This window comes from Aspergillus thermomutatus, assembly GCF_002237265.1.
Source record: "Aspergillus thermomutatus strain HMR AF 39 chromosome Unknown NODE_27, whole genome shotgun sequence".
Classification (NCBI taxonomy): domain Eukaryota; kingdom Fungi; phylum Ascomycota; class Eurotiomycetes; order Eurotiales; family Aspergillaceae; genus Aspergillus; species Aspergillus thermomutatus.
This window is the reverse complement of record NW_020798075.1, coordinates 91,421-108,501: the sequence shown is the minus strand read 5'-3', so window position 1 is coordinate 108,501 and position 17,081 is coordinate 91,421. Positions and strand designations below refer to the sequence as shown.

Here is a 17,081-nt window from a genome sequence, read left to right as displayed (position 1 = left end):
GGCCTGGGAGATCCAGCAAAATACGGAGTATGTAGTAGTCCTATCTACTCCGTCTCCATACTTGTCCGCAGTTATCCCCATGACTACAGGTTAGCCACCTACCCGGACGTGGATAGACACCTCGTAAGCCAGCCTCCTCACCTGCTTACCAGAGTACACCTCATAGAAACATCTGCCAGGTACCTTAGGATCTCAGGATTCGTGAATTACTTGGCCAAACTCTGCTAGAGGACTGTCTAGTTATCTAGGCTAGTGCCAGACCGATCTGCGTGTCAGAAAGTAGTAGGTTTCTAGGCAGTTACAAACTTGAAAGTACTACTACCCGTAAGTTACATTATAGGTCACTAATAGCAGTCCAAAGGGTCCATTCTAGAATAGAAATGCAGCTCAGGAGTGTCTGATGCCTAAGCCTCTATATATAGGTCTTATTAGATAACCCTCCTAGGATTAGGCTGAATCAAGCAAAGGCGTGCCCTGCACTTGGGGTTGAGCCGCCGTCGCCCGTCTCCTCCGCATAAGAAGACGCGCCGATGGGTCCGGATACAGATTCTCATCGGCGGTCAGATTCCGCGGCCGCGACGCGCCAGGGGGGTACTTGAATTCAAAGTCCGTCAACAGGTGCGCCATGATGATCTTGATCTCGTTGGAGGCGAAGAACCGGCCGGGACACGAGAACTTGCCGTGGCCAAAGTGGAGGTTGTTGTTGTCGGTCATGGCGAACTGGTGCTTGTTGGCTTCTTCCGGGTTGAGGCGCTTCTTGTAGTATCTGAACCCGTCGAAATGGTTGGCGTCCGGCTCCACGGAGGGGTCCTGGAGAATGGCCGCAGAGGGCATGCTGAAGTGCGTCCCTTTGGGAAGGAGGGTGCCGTCGGAGAGAGTCAGGTCTTCCGAGACGATACGGTTAAATGCCACTGCGATGCAAGAGATTAGTACAGTATAAATGCTGCCTTCATCTGGCGTTGGGGATAGCGCCTACATAAACTGGGAGGGTTGATGCGTTGGCTTTCCTTGAGGAAACTGTCCAGCTTGCGCATCTTGTTGAGAGTGGTCTTCTTCCATCCGCCGTCCTGGGTGATCACGTCGTTGATCTCCTCTCGCAAGGGCTCAAAGTACTCGGGATGCTGACAGAGATCGTAAAAACAATGAGCCGCCGCCATGGTGGTGGTGTGGATGGAAGCGAGACTCAGGAGCAGCTGGCGGTGCGCCAGCTTATCGGGCTGACCGTCGTTTTCATTGGCTCCATCCATCATCCACTGGAGTAGATCGTTTGGCTTTTCATAGTCAGGGTTACCCTTTGCTTCCTCTGCCCGGCGCTGGCGAACCATGGGACTGATGATCCGCTTCGCTGTCCGCAGGTTACTATGAATAGCCCAGTAGCTGGGAAGCAAGTGTCCCACGACGGGATGCATCCATTTGGGGAAACGCCGCAACAGCATGACTGTCGCAAAGACGTTCTCGGTGTAATGGATCGAAGTTTCGAGCCATTCCTCGTTGCGGCAGGCCGGTACCCCCAGAAACACCCGCGCCGAGATGCGAGCGACAATGCGCAGGACGATGTGGAAGACGTTCACATTCTGCCAGTCGTCGTCCAGATCGGCTGGGATCTCCTTTTCCATGGCGAACTTGAGCTCGGACTCGATCACTTCGATGAAGGAGCCGAGATTCGGGGTTAGCTTGGTCTGCAGCATACGCGTGTGCAGGTCGCTCTCCAGGAGGATCAGCGTGGTCGAGTACTTTCCCAGGAGATTCTTGATATGCGCCCGGATGGCGCTGATCTTCTCGTCGGGCAGGGAACGCAGCTCCTCGACATACTTGTTGGGGATGACCAAGATATCCGAGTCGTTGCGGGCGATTTTGAACATTCCCTTCTTGTACTATCCACAATCCTGCATCAACTGGAGTCTTCGGCTCAACATTCAGGGAGACATACCTTTTCGTATCCTTCGGTTACCTGCGCCAGAGCGCCCTGGGAGAAACGGAGTCCCACCAGCCATTTCGGCTCGAAGGGGGACCGGAAGCCCACGAAAGGGGCCTTGAAGGTTTTTGTGTTTGCAATCAGGGTCTGGAGCAAGTAAACCACGCTGAGGACGCCGATAATTCCCAGGTAGAGGGAGGAGCGATCGATAGACGCTGGTTCGGGAGGGTTGAGGTTCCCAGTGTGCAAGGTATGGTTGTCCATTGTCTCTATAAAGGTACAATTTATTTCTCTTTCTCTGTATAAAGAACAAAACACATTTTGACGGGACTCTACTGGCTAAATATATTTCCAGCCAGCCTCCATCTATCATCTATGTCTAATATATGTAATCCTACGACTCCCTCCGAAGGATGCTGTCGGTACCGGGTCGGGCGAGGGATCATCCTCTTTCAACCCATGCTCCGTGTAAGATGCTAGGTAGTTGGTAATCAAGGTGAATAATAATCAACCTAGAAATACCTAGTCAGAATCAGACCTGATAATACGTAGGATAGCTGGACTAGACCTAACTGAGACAGACAGATAGTAGTACTTGGCCCACCCAAAGTCGGTCCTCCTCCTCCCTCTCTCTCTCTACTTTCCCCTCTCTTACTGCTGTCCCTTTGTCTATTGCCATGGCCACATATCGGTACTACACACCATGACTCCAACAAGCAACGAGCAGCTAACTAACACAGTTTACAGGGAAGCCTGGGGTCTTTTCCAAGATGAACCCAAGTTCCCTTCCAATAACACCAGCATGACACAGACAACCCCAGATCCGAGCGCATCGACGACGACAATATCCAAAACAGAATTCGTCTCGGAACTGCGGCGTCTTCGACAAGATCTACAAGAGCTACAGTCTGCCAGGTAGGCACTCTCTCATAAACACATTTCTATTCCTGAATCCTGATTCCATTTCTCCAGCAGTCATCCCCACCAAAATCCCCAGATCAGCGACCGACCTGAGCCTTTGACCTCCACCGCCCAACCAGACAATCCTCTCGATCCAGCGTCCGACAAGTCGGAAACATTCCGCTGTTGGGAATCCTGTTGCAACGGCCGATTATTTTCCAATCGAAGTAACCTGATACGACATCAGCGGGAGCGAAGGGGGGAATCCGCGAAGCTGCGGTGTTCCTTTTGTGATGCGGTTTTCTTGCGCAGCTCGGCCCGGAATGCGCATGAGGCTGCCAGACGATGTCGTCGATGAGAGTGCACGCGAGGGGGGAAACACTGTCGGTGGCTCAGCTTGTTTAGATCAGTCCGAATAGAGAAAGAATCGCCTAGAGCATAGCTAGCATAGATAGTAGACACCCAAGTGGTCACCAATGTGTCAGTGGATCATCGATTTCTGTATATTGAACTGACCGGGTCATACACTGCAGCCTAGCAAGCAATCTTGTGTTCATTTGCAGTTATTTCAAGCAATCTGTCTAGCATGCATGTGGAATTCAAATGGCCCAGGTCTAGAATCATCAATAGAGAGCAACACACCGACACTCAATGCTCTGACGAGCTGGGTACTGGTCCTGATCCGGTAAACAGAACGCACCATGCGGCGTGCCGATGATTGCCTTTCCATCCCGAAAGCCTGAAGAGGAGAAAACCAAGGCTTCGGTTGGGTCTTGATGCGCGATATACCACCAACTATGCCTCCCATCACCGCTCAACCCATCAGTCGGGCCCTCCGCCGCCCCGGTCGCCGGTCGGCCCCCATACTTGACAACAAAATTGGAGGAATGCAGTCCGTTGTAATACTTGCGGTTGATCAGAAGCAGGTCATCGACCGGCATCTCGGCCGTATCCGCCACCATCAGGGGGTCTCGCTGCACCGGAGTCAACGGGCGCCAGACGTTGATCACCTGGAAACTGCCGTTGCGAACCTCGTCGGCGAGATCGGGAAACATGAACTGCACGATGCTGAGAGCGCCTTGGGGTGTTTGGTCCACATGCACGCGATATGCGGGCCCCTCGACGCCCTGGTAGCGGTCTTTGATCTGCTCGCCGTAGTCATTGCCGGTCTTGGTGCGAACAACATGGTTGAAGACGAGCACACGCTTGGCCCCGGTGCTGCTGGCAGGATTAGATTAGCTTGGTGCGATGAAGAGAGATCGAAAGAGCAAAGTACGGTACGCACACGTTTTGGACCAGCTTCTCAATCTCTGGATAGTAGACCTCTTTGACCTGGCCTTCCTCGGTGGCATCCGTGAGCGTTGAGTGGAGGGTCGCGAACTGGAATCCATTCCGATCCAGCGAATAGTGCTCCTTGCAAGGCCGCAGATCCCGGATCCGCATTTTGTGAGAGATCATATCCTTCTGGCCCAGCATCACTGCCATGTCGTTGGTGGCTGGCGGAGACCCATCGCTGTTGGGCACGTAGTAATTCACCACCGCGTCGACGCCGGAAGACATCGCATCGACCATGGAGAAGACAGTGGTAGAGCAATCGTCATTGCAGTCATATTGTCTACATCTTGCCAGCCGGCCTGATTAAATGAAGCACGAATCGCCGCTGATCATCCGATCCCGATCCCCCTGGACGGGAGGGGATCGCGTGTACCCGCTTTTATTGATCCTTCGGCGGTGGATCACCGAGGGTGGCTTTCCTGGTAAATAGCACAATCCCCCCGGTCGTGTCGTCCCTCTTCTCTTTTTTTACGTGTTGTCATCTGAAAATGGTATCCCTCAAGTCTGTCCAAGCATCCAACGCCAGCATCCGGGCCCTCCCCAACATAACAGCCCTGTTTGTTGGTGGCACCAGTGGCATCGGCCAGAGCACCCTGCGCCAGTTGGCTCGTCACGCCGACAGCCCTACGGCCTATATCATCGGTCGCAACGAGGCTCGCGCCAATCCCTTCTTATCTGAACTGCGGCAATTGAGTCCCAAGGGCCGCTTCCACTTTATCGAGGCGGATGTATCGCTGGTGCGCAATGTCGACGCCGCGTGCCGGCAGATCCTCCAGCAGGAAAAGCACCTGAACTTTCTCTTTATGACTCCCGGTGGTATCTCTCTGGGAGGGCGAAAGGGTATGCCTCTGCTTCGGACATATGTAGGGAGTGTGCCTTCAGCTGACGAATGATCCAGAAACCGTCGAAGGCATAGACCACCTCTTCGCTCTCCGCTACTACTCCCGCATGCGCTTTATCCAGAATCTCCTCCCTCTCCTTGAATCGTCAGGACCAAGCCGTGTGGTCAGTGTCTACGGCGGCGGCTTCGAGTACTCCATCAACACGTCCGACCTCGACCTCAAGCACAACTTCTCCCTGCTCAACGCCTACAAGCACTCCATTACCATGACCTCCCTGAGCATGGAACACCTCGCCAACACCCACCCTGCCGTCAGTTTCATCCACGTCTACCCGGGTCTCGTTGGCACCAACATCTACACCAACAGCTTCCCCGCACCGGTGTCGACATTCTACAACTACGTGATGTGGCCATTCATGTGGCCCTTTTCCGTGAATCTCGGCGAGAGCGGCGAGCGACATCTGTTCCATCTGAGCTCTGCACGCTACCCCGCTAAGCAGGGCATCGCGTCGCAAGGAGTTCCGCTTGAGAATGGGGCGGTGGCTACGGGTACCACTGGGGAAGTCGGGAGTGGTGCGTATCTTTTGAATTGGAAGGGTGATGTTAGACCGAGCACAAAGGTTTTGGCAAACTATCGGGAACAGGGGATACCGGAACTGGTTTGGGGCCATACAGAGACTCTTTTGGAGGCGGCGGTGCGCCGATGAATACCTAATAACTTATTACTTTTTGCATGGTTAGCTGGGAAATGTATAGTACCGTATAGCGAAGATCTACAATCAGCAAGCAAACATGATTAGGCCAGGTCGAAGGCATTCTTCCTATCTAGATACTTGTATCTATTTACTTCCTCAGTTAACCACTGATGGTATCGAGGGAATTGCCAACTGTTCCTACACACAGTACAATCGACCTCAAATAAGGCCATCACAGAGACTTCATTTTCGATCCAACTTCATCCAATATCTCTCCAGACAAGCGCATCCCACAAGTCGCAATCACTGTATCTAAGGCGCCCTGAACGGCTCCGTTGGCGGCGCATTCGGCAAGCCCACCTCGACCAACGGCGCTTCAGGCACAACCGCCTTCATGATGGGCAAATGCATCACCATCAAGTACCAGCCCGTAAAGTAAGGAAAGTCCTCCCTCCATTCCCGATCAAAGATCTGCGCAAACCCAAACGTGAGCAGGCTGGCACACATGATATCCGCCAGCGTCAGCCGGTCGCCAACGAGATACTTGCGGTCCCGCAGATTGTCCTCGAAGACCCGGATGGCCTGCCTCGTCTCGCGCTGGGCCTTGCGCACCTCGTCCGCGCTGTAGGGCGTGTAGCCGATCAGTGGTCGGATCCAGGCTGCCATGCGGTTGACGACGTCCGTGTTGGTGAACGAGATCCAGCGGATGATTTGGACGAAGTCCAGCGAGGTGCTCCCCAGGAGGGTGGTCGTCGGGTCTTTGTTTGTCACTGTAGGCAGAGAGTATGAATATCTCCTGAAGCATGATGCATCGTGGGTGAAGGGAGCAGGGAGCACGCACCGTGCAGGGCAATCGCCATACACTCCGTCAACACCAGCCCGTCCGCTCCGACAAACGTCGGTGTCTTTCCCAGTGGGTTCAGAGCCCAGTAAAAGTTCGGGACGCCGTTTGCCGGCTGCAGCTCGACTTGCTCCAGCTCCAGCCCTATGGATTTCGCGACCGCTTGGATTCCTAGGGCTCGGGGACTCCGCTGATCCAACCTGCGCCGTTAGCCTTCAAGGCAGATAATAGGCTTGGAGTTTTCTGAAGCATGAACATGGTATAGAGAACAGAACTGACCTTGTACGTGTAGATTTTTCCAAAGCTCCCTCCCTCCTTTGTTTCTTCGCTTCCATTCTGCTGCGGTATAGGCGATGCGTCGAGAAACATAGTCACCTCCACTCTATTGAGGCGTTGGAAGATGACCTGTGGCAGAATGGACGTCTATCATGAGCGTCGCTATTAACTCTAAGTATTATTATATATATTAACACAAGGACTATTGATCTTCATTCACTGGATCATTAACGTATGCATCGGCCATCGGATGGATCACCTCCGAGGCCGAAGGATCAATCTACCGGCCTCCGGGATCATACGAAGGGAAAGGGGTTAAGATCTTGGGTAGTGTCCTTCCTGGCATGGCTCGATAGTCAAGTTAGTCCCTGGCTTAGCTTTATTTCAGGATATCTGGAGGTTCAGCCATATCATATCTTCTCAATCGCGCGTTGTGGATCTCTTGAGAGGCGGTGGGCGATACCTTCCTCGACCTCTTGCGAGCATAAACTTATGAGTAATACAGTCATACCCTTCTCGGCGGAGCTGATCTATCTCTCTTGAAGAGCGTCAGACTCCCTTGGGACTTTTTTAGCAACGAGATGGCGAATGCGCCTCCGCCTCCCCCGGTCAACTTGGTGTATGCCAGCTCCTTCTCATCCAGGCCTCACGCACCCTCTCCCACAAGGATGACAGACCCCTAGCTTGAGGAGCAGCGTGTAATTCATGCGGACAATCTTACCCAAGCCGTCAACAGACACTGCATCTGCAGAGGACCTGCACTGTCACCCGCTCAATGGTGTCAAGAATGCGATTTACACGGCCCGGGAGTCTTTGCGCGCGCGTCCGGACCTTGGCAAGTTGATCGCCACGGAACGGCGGTGGTTGAAGTTGATGATGAGCAGCGGGAGCCGAGGAAAATGGCCTAAGAGCTGCGTGACTATCTCTTTCCCTTGATGGGGCCGAGAGAAGCAGATTGCTTGACTGATAGTCGCAACTGTGTTGTCCAGCCCGCTGGGTTGCCGTGGATGCATAGCTCCCCGACAAAGGCCTAGCTAGGGGTTGATCGTGGCTTTCACGCGCGTGGGTATTGCCCAGTGGACGAATACGCCACGAGCGCAGCAGGAAGGTGGCGCTGAAGCAGACATAGATGCTCGCGCTGCTTTCCAGGCCGGTGCGGGTTGAGTGATTCGGTGCCACGGTATAGGAGTAGCTGTGCCCATTCGGGGAGCAGAGAAGCAGCATGTACAAGTACAGAAATGCCAACTGTGCTCGCCGACAATTCTTCTTCTCCGCGCCTCGCGGTGATGTTTTGGCGATGAAAGCAATGAGAGCGTTGAGAAGCAGGAGTCCAAGTTTATGTCAGCTTCTCCTCTGCTGCACGCTTCCGCGTGTTCATAGAACATCCCAGAGTAAATTGTCGACTCTCCATGTCTGTTTCAAGCCCAGGTCTGGGATTTCAAGTTTGAGCTGGGGAAGCCCTGAGCGATGTATGGCTCTGATCTCACGTACGAGAGCAGCGAGATGGGTGCGGCTATGGCAATCTTGAATACGCATTAACAATTGATTCGCGTCTCCAGCTTCTTTAAGAAAAATCCTTGAAGTAATGATATACCTTGCCGTAGACAATCGCATGCTCTCCGAAGAGGATCAGTTTCCCTGGGGCAGACACGGTCAATGACCGATAGCTCCTCTTTGGTGATGGTCCCTGTCCGATTGAGCATCTATGCCTTCCACCGTGTAGCTTCCTCCGGGTTGTTGGTCTCGCTAGTATGTAGAGACAAAGTGGCGTGACTACAATCACGCGAACAGGCGAGGCTGAAGGCATGCCTTTCTACAGACATGAACTCAGTGCCCGGTATTATCGCAAAGGATCACTCCTCCGGAACGAAAGAACCAAAGGATTGATGATCCCTCGGCGCCGGTTCACTCCCTCGCCGTCACCGACCGCAATAGCCAGTCTTGAGCGATTCTTGGATCGTTGTCCAGGCGGGTAAGCTTGGGTTGATATGAAATACCTTCGATTTTCCTACATCCTGAGGTACTCGCTAGGTTCTCCCTTACAGCCAGAAGAGACCATGACGCGCCTAAACGCTACTGATCTATGCACTCAAGCCTCCCAGCTTGTCGGACAGCTACGGACAAAAGATGGCGAGCTGGGTTTCATGTCCCCGGCAGTCTACGACACGGCCTGGGTATCCATGGTCAGGAAGACGACATCAGAGGGCCCTCAATGGCTTCTGCCGGAATGCTTTGAGTACATTCTACGGACGCAGCTACCGGACGGCGGATGGGAGGCCTACGCCTGCGACATCGACGGTATCCTCAACACCGCGGCCTCCTTACTGGCCCTGGAGACTCATGCAGAAAGCCCCATTGCCAGCACTGATCCTCCCGTGGTAAAGATAAAGGAACGGGTTGAGCGGGCCCGCGGTGCCCTCGCGCGCCAACTGCAAGCATGGAATGTGAGAGATACCGTCCACGTGGGATTCGAAATCATTCTGCCCGCGCTTCTACGGCAGCTGCACAGCAAAGGGCACCAGTTTGAATTTGACGGGCGAGGCGAGCTGGAGCGGCTCAATCGTCTCAAGCTCTCCAAGTTCAAGCCAGAGTACCTCTATTCCGCCAAGACCACCGCACTGCACTCGCTCGAGGCTTTCGTTGGTATGATTGACTTTGATAAAGTGGCGCACCAGAAGGTCAATGGCTCTTTCATGTTCTCCCCATCCTCCACAGCTGCATACCTTATGTTTGCATCTTCGTGGGATGAAGATTGCGAACAATACCTGCGATTGGTGCTGCAGAATGGCGCGGGATGTGGCAGCGGAGGGATGCCGAGCGCTTATCCTTCCAAGTACTTCGAGGTCTCGTGGGTGAGTTGGCACGCTCGTCGCAATAGAGCCAATGCTAAATGGGAATTTCCAGGTTCTCACCACGCTTTTGCACAATGGATATTCGCCAAGCGACCTCGGTCTCGAGAACACCGACCTCCTCGGCGAGATGCTTCGCAATGCGCTACTCAAAGGAGGAGGGACTATAGGATTTGGTATGGCCTTACCAATGCGCTTCATCTCGCTCGCTCTAGATTCGCTAATGTCAGCTGGTGTATAGCTCCGTTAGTCCAGGCGGATGCCGACGATACCGCCAAAGCGCTGCTGGCTGTATCCTTGCTGGACAAACCAGTATCGGCCCACGGCCTGATAGAAGAATTCGAGGGCCCGAGTCACTTCCGCACCTATCACGGCGAGAGAGATCCCAGCTTTACGGCAAACTGCAATGCATTGCTGGCCCTCTTGAGTAGGCCAGATGCGTCCACCTTTGTGACCCAAATCCAAAAGGCAGCGGCCTTCCTGTGCGACGTCTGGTGGACCGCGGACAGTCATATTGGGGATAAATGGGTAAATGACTTCCATTTCCACGGTAGAAACGCAAATTACGGGCGCTAAATTATCTTAGAATCTCTCGCCGTACTATCCATCCATGCTCATGGCGGAGGCTTTCGGGAAGCTGCTGCAGGTGTGGTCAAACGACGGGCTCAAGTCGATTCCCAGCCGGTTGATCAGAGATCGAGTGTCGATCTCGCTGTACCAGGCATTGGTTCGCACGCTACAGACTCAGAACGAGGACGGATCTTGGGGCTCGCCACCCTCTCACGAAGAGACGGCATATGCCATCCTGACCATCGCTCACGCATGCCAGTTGCCCGTCGTCAACCAACTGTGGACAAACGTCCAATCTGCAGTGTCTCGAGGCCGCAGGTTCCTGGACAAGACTGCAGGAGATAAGCCGGAGTATCTGTGGGTAGAAAAGGTGACGTACGGCTCAATTCTCCTCAGCAAGAGCTATGTCCTTGCGGCGCTGAAGGTCTCCTGTGAACGGTCTTATCCCGCTCGTCTCGTGGATTTGTTCAACGTGAGCAAGAAGACGGTCATGGAGTTCGCACGCTTCAATTCCATGCTTCCCCTGTTTTCCAGTATGGAACCCTGGAAGATTCGAGCCGCCATAGTCGAGGGTTACATGCTGCTACCACAGCTACGCGACCGACGCCTGGCCGTCTTCCCTCGCACGGGCATGGAAGAGGACAAGTATTTCGAGTACATCCCGTTCACTTGGACCTTGTGCAATAATCGCAGGAACACTTTTCTCTCCACCAAAACGCTGGTGGAGATGATGGTGATCTCGTTCCTCAACTATCAAGCCGATGAATTCATGGAAGCGGTGGTTGGAAGACTCGATAGCAGCCAGCGATCCATGACTCGGTCATGCATCGACGAGATATTTCTCACACTTGACCACACGGAAAGCAATGCGACTACGCCACCCTGTCCAGAGAACACCGACGCAGACAGCTACAAGGGCCTTCCCCACGTGAAACGGATCAAGACGGGCTCAAAGGCATCACCCACGCCGCTCCCGAGCGAAGTTACCCCCGTACTGAGTGCCTTCGTCCACCACGTCATGGACCATCCTAGCATGAAAGCCGCCGCACCCCTCGAGTACGAGCGAGTAAAAGACGAGCTGAAGAGATTCCTGCTATCGCATATCCAGCAGGCAGACGACAACAGCCGCTTCGCCGCCCAGCTCGATTCCACCCGCGACGACTTCCAAACCGCCCGCTCAAGCTTCTACCGCTGGGTGTATTCCACCTCGTCAGACCACACGTCCTGCCCCTACTCATTCGCCTTCTACCAATGCCTCCTGGGATTCGAGCACGCCTCGACCAACGCCGCGTGCTTCCGGACCGGCGAAGAGAAATACATCGCCGAAGCGATGTGCCGCCATCTCGCGGTGATGTGCCGCATGTACAACGACTACGGATCCCTGGCCCGTGACCGTGACGAGCAGAATGTCAACTGCGTCAACTTTCCCGAGTTCGCGCAGGCCGGGCCCAAGTCGGATGCGGTCCGGCAGAAGCAGCTGTTCTCGCTCGCCGAGTTTGAGCGGTCGAATGTCGAACGAGGCTTGGAGGTGTTGGCGGAGATGGCTGCTCGGGATAGAGCCAAGACGAGGGTTCTCGAGAAGGTGCAGATGTTTTGTGATGTGACGGATTTGTACGGACAGATCTACGTGGCGAGAGACATTGCGAGTCGGATGTAGATAGATCTATCTTGTTTGCGGTGGCTATTATCACTTTCTGAATTGTATGCCCAGTCTATAGTCGTATCTAACCTTCCACAATGCTGACATCAAGAGCCTAGCCTGCTGTGTGTATAGCCGAATTTAGATACCTGGAGACCCCCCTGAAGCACCAAGATATCTTCAAACAGGAGAAGACTTGGTTTTGAATACGATGTTCAGCGAACCAGTTCGTCCACAGGGCATCTTGTCCAGATGCCTTGAGATATAAGCCTTATAGTAGAACAATGGACGAGTTATGTAGTTGACAGTACTTAAGGGGAGATGCATCACAGGTATAGATATCCTTATGTCTTCTATAGCAATCTATGTACGCTGAGAAAAAAGTTTCATCTATAGCTATGTTCTGACGAAGATCATTCTTTCTTTCGGTTATGGGCCAGGTGACTCTTCACCAAGGAACCCGCTGCAAGAGCAGAGCAAAGACTGAGCTCTCCAGCTAGCACGCCAGACGCCACCAGCAGAGCCAGTTCCTGTGCGTTTCTCCCTGGTTGCTCTGGGTCGGATCCCTGGACGCCCATCATCCCCAGCATCGCCTTTTGTGGGCTCAGGACTGTCCCTCCCCCAACGGTACCGACTTCGATTGAAGGCATGAAAACAGAGATTTGCAAATCCCCACCCACACTGCTCGAATGTTAGCAGCGCGACCTTTCCCACAAGTACGGAGGACTCACTTTTTCATCACGGTCAGAGTGCTGCTGCTCTGCACATTCTGTGCGGGATCCTGCCCAGTGGCAAGGTAAATCGCAGTCACCACATTGGCAGCATGGGCATTGAACCCTCCTAGAGCCCCCGCAACGGCACTGCCAACAAGGTTCTTGGAGATGTTGAGTTCCACGAGGGTGTCGACATCGGTCTTGAGCGTCTCTTGAACCACCTGTCCCGGGATGGTCGCCTGCGCGCTGACGGTCTTACCTCGTCCCTCAATCCAGTTCACGGCCGCAGGCTTCTTATCCGCACAGAAATTCCCCGAGAGCGAGACGATCTCCATAGACTCGAATCCGTGCTTTCTCATCGCCTCCACGGCCTGCTCGACTCCTTTTGAGATCATGTTCATGCCCATTGCGTCGCCCGTGCTGGCCGTGAACCGGATATACAAGTCCGAGCCAACGACCGTCGTCTTGATGTTTTGCAGCCGGGCAAAGCGACTGGTCGCATTGAAGCAATCCTCGATCACTTGGAAGCCTGCGTCAGAGTCAAGCCATCGTTTCGCCGCACCGGCTTCCTCAAGACTGGAGAAGCGTGCGATAGGTGCCCGGGTCATGCCATCGCCCAGTAGTAGGGCAGTCACGCCGCCCCCTGCATTGATCGCCATACAGCCACGGTTCGTGCTCGCAACAAGCGCGCCCTCTGTCGTGGCCATGGGCAAGAACACGGACTTTCCGTTGACCTTGATCGGACCCGCCACACCCAGGGGAATGGGCATATACCCTATCACATTCTCACAGCAAGCTCCGAGGACGGATTGATAATCGTACCCTTCGTACGGTAGTGCCGAGCCATCCACCGAGAAATTGATGTCGCCTGTGGCTTCGTGCTGTGAGACTATCTGCCGCCGCAGCTTAACGGCCCGGAGAGGGTCCTGGAGCGCGCTTTCAAGGCTGTAGAGCGGTATCTGATTCCGCGTGCCCAGTTCGATGATCTGGCTCTCGGGCATGGCGCGGATCTCCGCTGCGGAGGGGCGTTTACCGTGACCGGCACTGGTTCTGGCTGCAACCTCCCTCGGCGCTGGCTGTGGTCGAGTCGCTACTGTACACGGATGCGCTGTTCTGGTTGATAGTCCGTAGGGCGGTGCCCTTCGCTTCGCAGGGACCCATGGCCAGCCAAACATAGTCAAGGCCAAAGCTGCCGCCAGGGCGAGCTGGGGTACCCAATGCGTGAGAGCACTGAGCGATAAAGCTCCACTTGCTCTGCGGTCGAGGGGCGCGTAGATCATGATGTTGTGTACAATGGCATCGCTTAGACGGATTTCATCGCTCCGATCAAGCAGATGGTTGATATCTCCACATTTGAAATGATACACTTGCTGGAATGCTCGCCCTTGCCCATCGGCACCGTCGGCTGCCAGCGGTACCGATACACTCGCCGAGTCTTGCTCAGCTAGGCCCCGGTGCATGGCCAGCACCTCTGTCTCTGCATTGGTGCTGTTCCCGCAAGCGTGGCGCACAGCCTGCAGCCAAGCTTCGCTCTGCCGAGTAGGAGAATCTGTATGACTGCAGCCTGTTAGTAGCCTGCCTCAACGGTCGGCTTACACACCCTAACCTACCTATTGTTGTTGATCTGCACCTCAAATTAAGGATCAGCACGGATCGTCCATCTTGTATTCAGGAGACAGGGTCGTACATACAGCAGCAAGATGTTCTAACATGGACACATCTCCACCGGACTCGGCATGTGCCCGCAGAAAGGTCTCCCACTGAACCAAATGCTGGATTTGTGGTATCCCCAGCGATGTCGTGATACCGTCCACTGTAATCGGAGCCCTAGCAGGCAACATCAACACGAACAACGCGTACGAGACGCATATACTCACGCAGGCTCGGGCAAAGTGTTCGTGGCTCCGGAGAGAGTCCCTGGCTGCTTTCCCTGCCGAGGCTGCCATATCGAAATACGATCTCAGGAAAGTCCCTGCTGCGTTCCACGGAGGGGCCAGGGATGAAAATGCATCCATCCTGCTCGGGTCTGAAGGGACAGGGGAGAGTCTGTTGATGTCGACGCTAACGCGTGGAAGTTCTTCGTCAAGGGAGAGCGTCGTGAGGGAGGAGAAATGCCTTTCTGTCTGATATGCGAGAATTCCTTGAGTATATACTGTGTAAAGATTTGTTTACCAGGCTTTGAGTGAGAGGCAAGGGCACTGAAACAAAAAGATCCTGGGGCCGAAAGTCCACCGACGTAATCCGTCAATAGGATTGAAGGATCGCAGGGATCCGACCACATTCGGGCAGGTTGAGATCCCGCACGAGAAATAAGAGTCTCCAAGGAAGATGCCGAAACACGTAGGGTCAGCTTGCTAATCACTGGCTTTTCTCGACATTCGATCAAGGGGATGTTTGCGTGGCAGATCAGCGGTCCGGTGCGAGATAGCTACAGAGTACTCAACCCTAACAATGAGAGACTCTTGGGTAAGGATGATGCGGCTTCTAGATGCTGCTTTACTGTTCGGAGAGGAGCTGGTTATACGGTTATATTCTGGGAGAGACTGTGAACCGTGTCTAATAGCTGACGCATAACTGTGTTTGCTATTGGGAATTTCGGTTGTCACGCTTCGGTTGCTATGCTTAAATCCAAAGCAAAGCAACAATTATGCTTTACAGAGTAGGTAGCTCATTTAGGTATTGAATAAGGTTAGGAAAAGCTCCGTAGTATTCTGGGGAACTATACATCAACTGCCAAAACGAAAGAAACAAGTCCCATCTGATGCTTAATGGCAGGCCTGAAGGCTGCTCAACATTGCGTCCAAAAGAGCTTCCATCGAAGGATTCGAAGTTCTGAACTCCCGAAGAAGACTGCGAGCCTTTCGGTCCAGCCCGTAGAGTACTTCTCGCGTGTAATCAAGACTACCTGCTGCCTCCAGGATGCGGACTGCTTCTAGCTTGACCCCCATGTCGTCGGTCTTGAGCCTCATCATATCAAGCAAGATGTCCCTGTTTCTATTCCCTCCCCTGATCGCATGGCAGATGGGGAACGAGAATTTGCCCTCCGTCAGGTCTTCGAAGAACCCTTTTTGGGCGGCCATCTTGTTGATAGTTCAGTACCCGAGCCATACGACTTCCCGAAACGAAAGACGAACCTTTTCTTCTTTGACATTCTTATAATCGTCCAGTATCTGGAAGTAGAGACCAAGCACATCCACCAATTGCTCAACATCTACAGCATGTTTACTGCATGTCTGGAGCAGACGCACGGCCATCCGGAACAGTCCACCTGTCTTGTTAGCGATCATCTGAAGATAGTCATCCGTGGACGGAGGCAGCAAGTTATCCCGCCAGAACAGCTCCATGCCTTGACCGCGGTGCAGATTGACCATTTCTTCATTGAACACGGCAATCGCCTGGGGCCAGTTCCGGAGTCGAAACAACTGGTCCTGGGCCAGGAAGTAGACATAGTTGGCGGAATTGATCGTCTGGGCAATGCCGTACACCTCGTGCGCGCACGGTACACCTCTTCGCAGCTTGGAGCTATCTTGGATATCGTCGATGCTGTGGGATTTGCTTCTTTTAGCTCGTGAAGAGGCGGTGGTCAAGTTCCAGAGATAGAGCATGCAACATACAGCAGTGACGCATTATGTGCCATGCCCACTGTGGCCGCAATAGCCTGGCACGATTGCTCATCGACTTTGTACCAGTGGTTGAATGCGTCCAAGATCTTCCGACGGATCTCTTTGCCTGGGATCCCGGCGATGTAGTCGTACGGCTCTCTGATCACCTACACCAGAGAAAAGATGTAAGATCCGCACTGTCACGGCCGATTTACCTATTGAATCAAGCACCCACCGTTTCATTCGCCGCTTTCCAGTACATTGACAGCTTCTCGTCAATCGTGCCTGGGTCATCATAGAACCCATTCGACGGAGTGTCCGACTCCGACATCTGGGAGTCGTCAAGGCTAAGACTGGAGGAGGCGATGGAGTCGTGAGATCTATGAGTGCTGTGGCTTCCCCGGGGGGAAAAGTATTCGGTATGGATTTCTTTCTCAGGCGTCATACAGCCAGCGCCTTGGTACTGTGGCAGATCTTCTTGAGCTCTGGAAAATGGCATTTCTTTGTATTCTGTCGGTGGCTCCACGGCCGAGTCAAGTGCGGGCGCCATCTGTGCAAATCTGAATTGACTGCCAGATAGTGAGGCCATGAAGTTCAAGGAGTCGATTATATCTCTGACATGAGGTTGGATCATTTCAATCGGAAGGAGCAGAAGGATCAGCGGGATCCGCGCATATCCTCAACGAATCCCCCGCAGAGGCACTCCGAAAGATGTGGTCTGTCAGTCTGAAGGCGTGGAATAGATGATATACAGGAGGTTAATAATCTTATAGGAAATAGAAAGTCAGAGGAGAGATATTGGAAAGAAAACTCGAGAATTTCAATCCGATTCAAAGAGAAAGAAAGTGACAAGGTCAACATGCAATAAATTTGGTGGATGTCTTCAGCTCAAGCAGACCTGTGCG

General features: G+C 53.6%; 8 protein-coding genes across 8 annotated transcripts; 3 read left to right on the top strand and 5 right to left on the bottom strand.

Annotated features, from left to right (window-relative positions):
* Positions 1-447: 447 nt before the first annotated feature.
* Positions 448-2,179, bottom strand: CDV56_108349 (cytochrome P450; the record flags this gene model as incomplete). The annotated part of the gene is made up of 3 exons (XM_026761968.1): positions 448-911; positions 977-1,874; positions 1,931-2,179. The coding sequence occupies 3 exons, from the start codon at positions 2,177-2,179 to the stop codon at positions 448-450; spliced, it is 1,611 nt and encodes a 536-aa protein (XP_026617220.1).
* Positions 2,180-2,592: 413 nt separating this feature from the next.
* CDV56_108324 (uncharacterized protein) lies at positions 2,593-3,109 on the top strand (the record flags this gene model as incomplete). Its single annotated transcript, XM_026761943.1, has 4 exons — positions 2,593-2,606; positions 2,663-2,830; positions 2,888-3,000; positions 3,063-3,109. The coding sequence occupies 4 exons, from the start codon at positions 2,593-2,595 to the stop codon at positions 3,107-3,109; spliced, it is 342 nt and encodes a 113-aa protein (XP_026617219.1).
* Positions 3,110-3,438: 329 nt separating this feature from the next.
* Positions 3,439-4,387, bottom strand: CDV56_108298 (uncharacterized protein; the record flags this gene model as incomplete). Its single annotated transcript, XM_026761917.1, has 2 exons — positions 3,439-4,036; positions 4,101-4,387. The coding sequence occupies 2 exons, from the start codon at positions 4,385-4,387 to the stop codon at positions 3,439-3,441; spliced, it is 885 nt and encodes a 294-aa protein (XP_026617218.1).
* A 251-nt stretch (positions 4,388-4,638) lies between these two features.
* CDV56_108257 (uncharacterized protein) lies at positions 4,639-5,698 on the top strand (the record flags this gene model as incomplete). Its single annotated transcript, XM_026761876.1, has 2 exons — positions 4,639-4,990; positions 5,049-5,698. 2 exons carry the CDS (start codon positions 4,639-4,641, stop codon positions 5,696-5,698), a joined length of 1,002 nt encoding a protein of 333 aa, XP_026617217.1.
* A 300-nt stretch (positions 5,699-5,998) lies between these two features.
* psoE (glutathione S-transferase psoE) lies at positions 5,999-6,862 on the bottom strand (the record flags this gene model as incomplete). The annotated part of the gene is made up of 3 exons (XM_026761848.1): positions 5,999-6,456; positions 6,528-6,727; positions 6,807-6,862. 3 exons carry the CDS (start codon positions 6,860-6,862, stop codon positions 5,999-6,001), a joined length of 714 nt encoding a protein of 237 aa, XP_026617216.1.
* A 1,998-nt stretch (positions 6,863-8,860) lies between these two features.
* On the top strand, positions 8,861-11,879 carry CDV56_108078 (terpene synthase family protein; the record flags this gene model as incomplete). Its single annotated transcript, XM_026761697.1, has 4 exons — positions 8,861-9,655; positions 9,708-9,828; positions 9,894-10,180; positions 10,239-11,879. 4 exons carry the CDS (start codon positions 8,861-8,863, stop codon positions 11,877-11,879), a joined length of 2,844 nt encoding a protein of 947 aa, XP_026617215.1.
* A 395-nt stretch (positions 11,880-12,274) lies between these two features.
* CDV56_107984 (hydroxymethylglutaryl-CoA reductase) lies at positions 12,275-14,589 on the bottom strand (the record flags this gene model as incomplete). The annotated part of the gene is made up of 4 exons (XM_026761603.1): positions 12,275-12,542; positions 12,593-14,131; positions 14,185-14,198; positions 14,266-14,589. 4 exons carry the CDS (start codon positions 14,587-14,589, stop codon positions 12,275-12,277), a joined length of 2,145 nt encoding a protein of 714 aa, XP_026617214.1.
* A 750-nt stretch (positions 14,590-15,339) lies between these two features.
* CDV56_107912 (FPP/GGPP synthase family protein) lies at positions 15,340-16,726 on the bottom strand (the record flags this gene model as incomplete). The annotated part of the gene is made up of 4 exons (XM_026761531.1): positions 15,340-15,654; positions 15,709-16,117; positions 16,189-16,343; positions 16,412-16,726. 4 exons carry the CDS (start codon positions 16,724-16,726, stop codon positions 15,340-15,342), a joined length of 1,194 nt encoding a protein of 397 aa, XP_026617213.1.
* Positions 16,727-17,081: the final 355 nt, after the last annotated feature.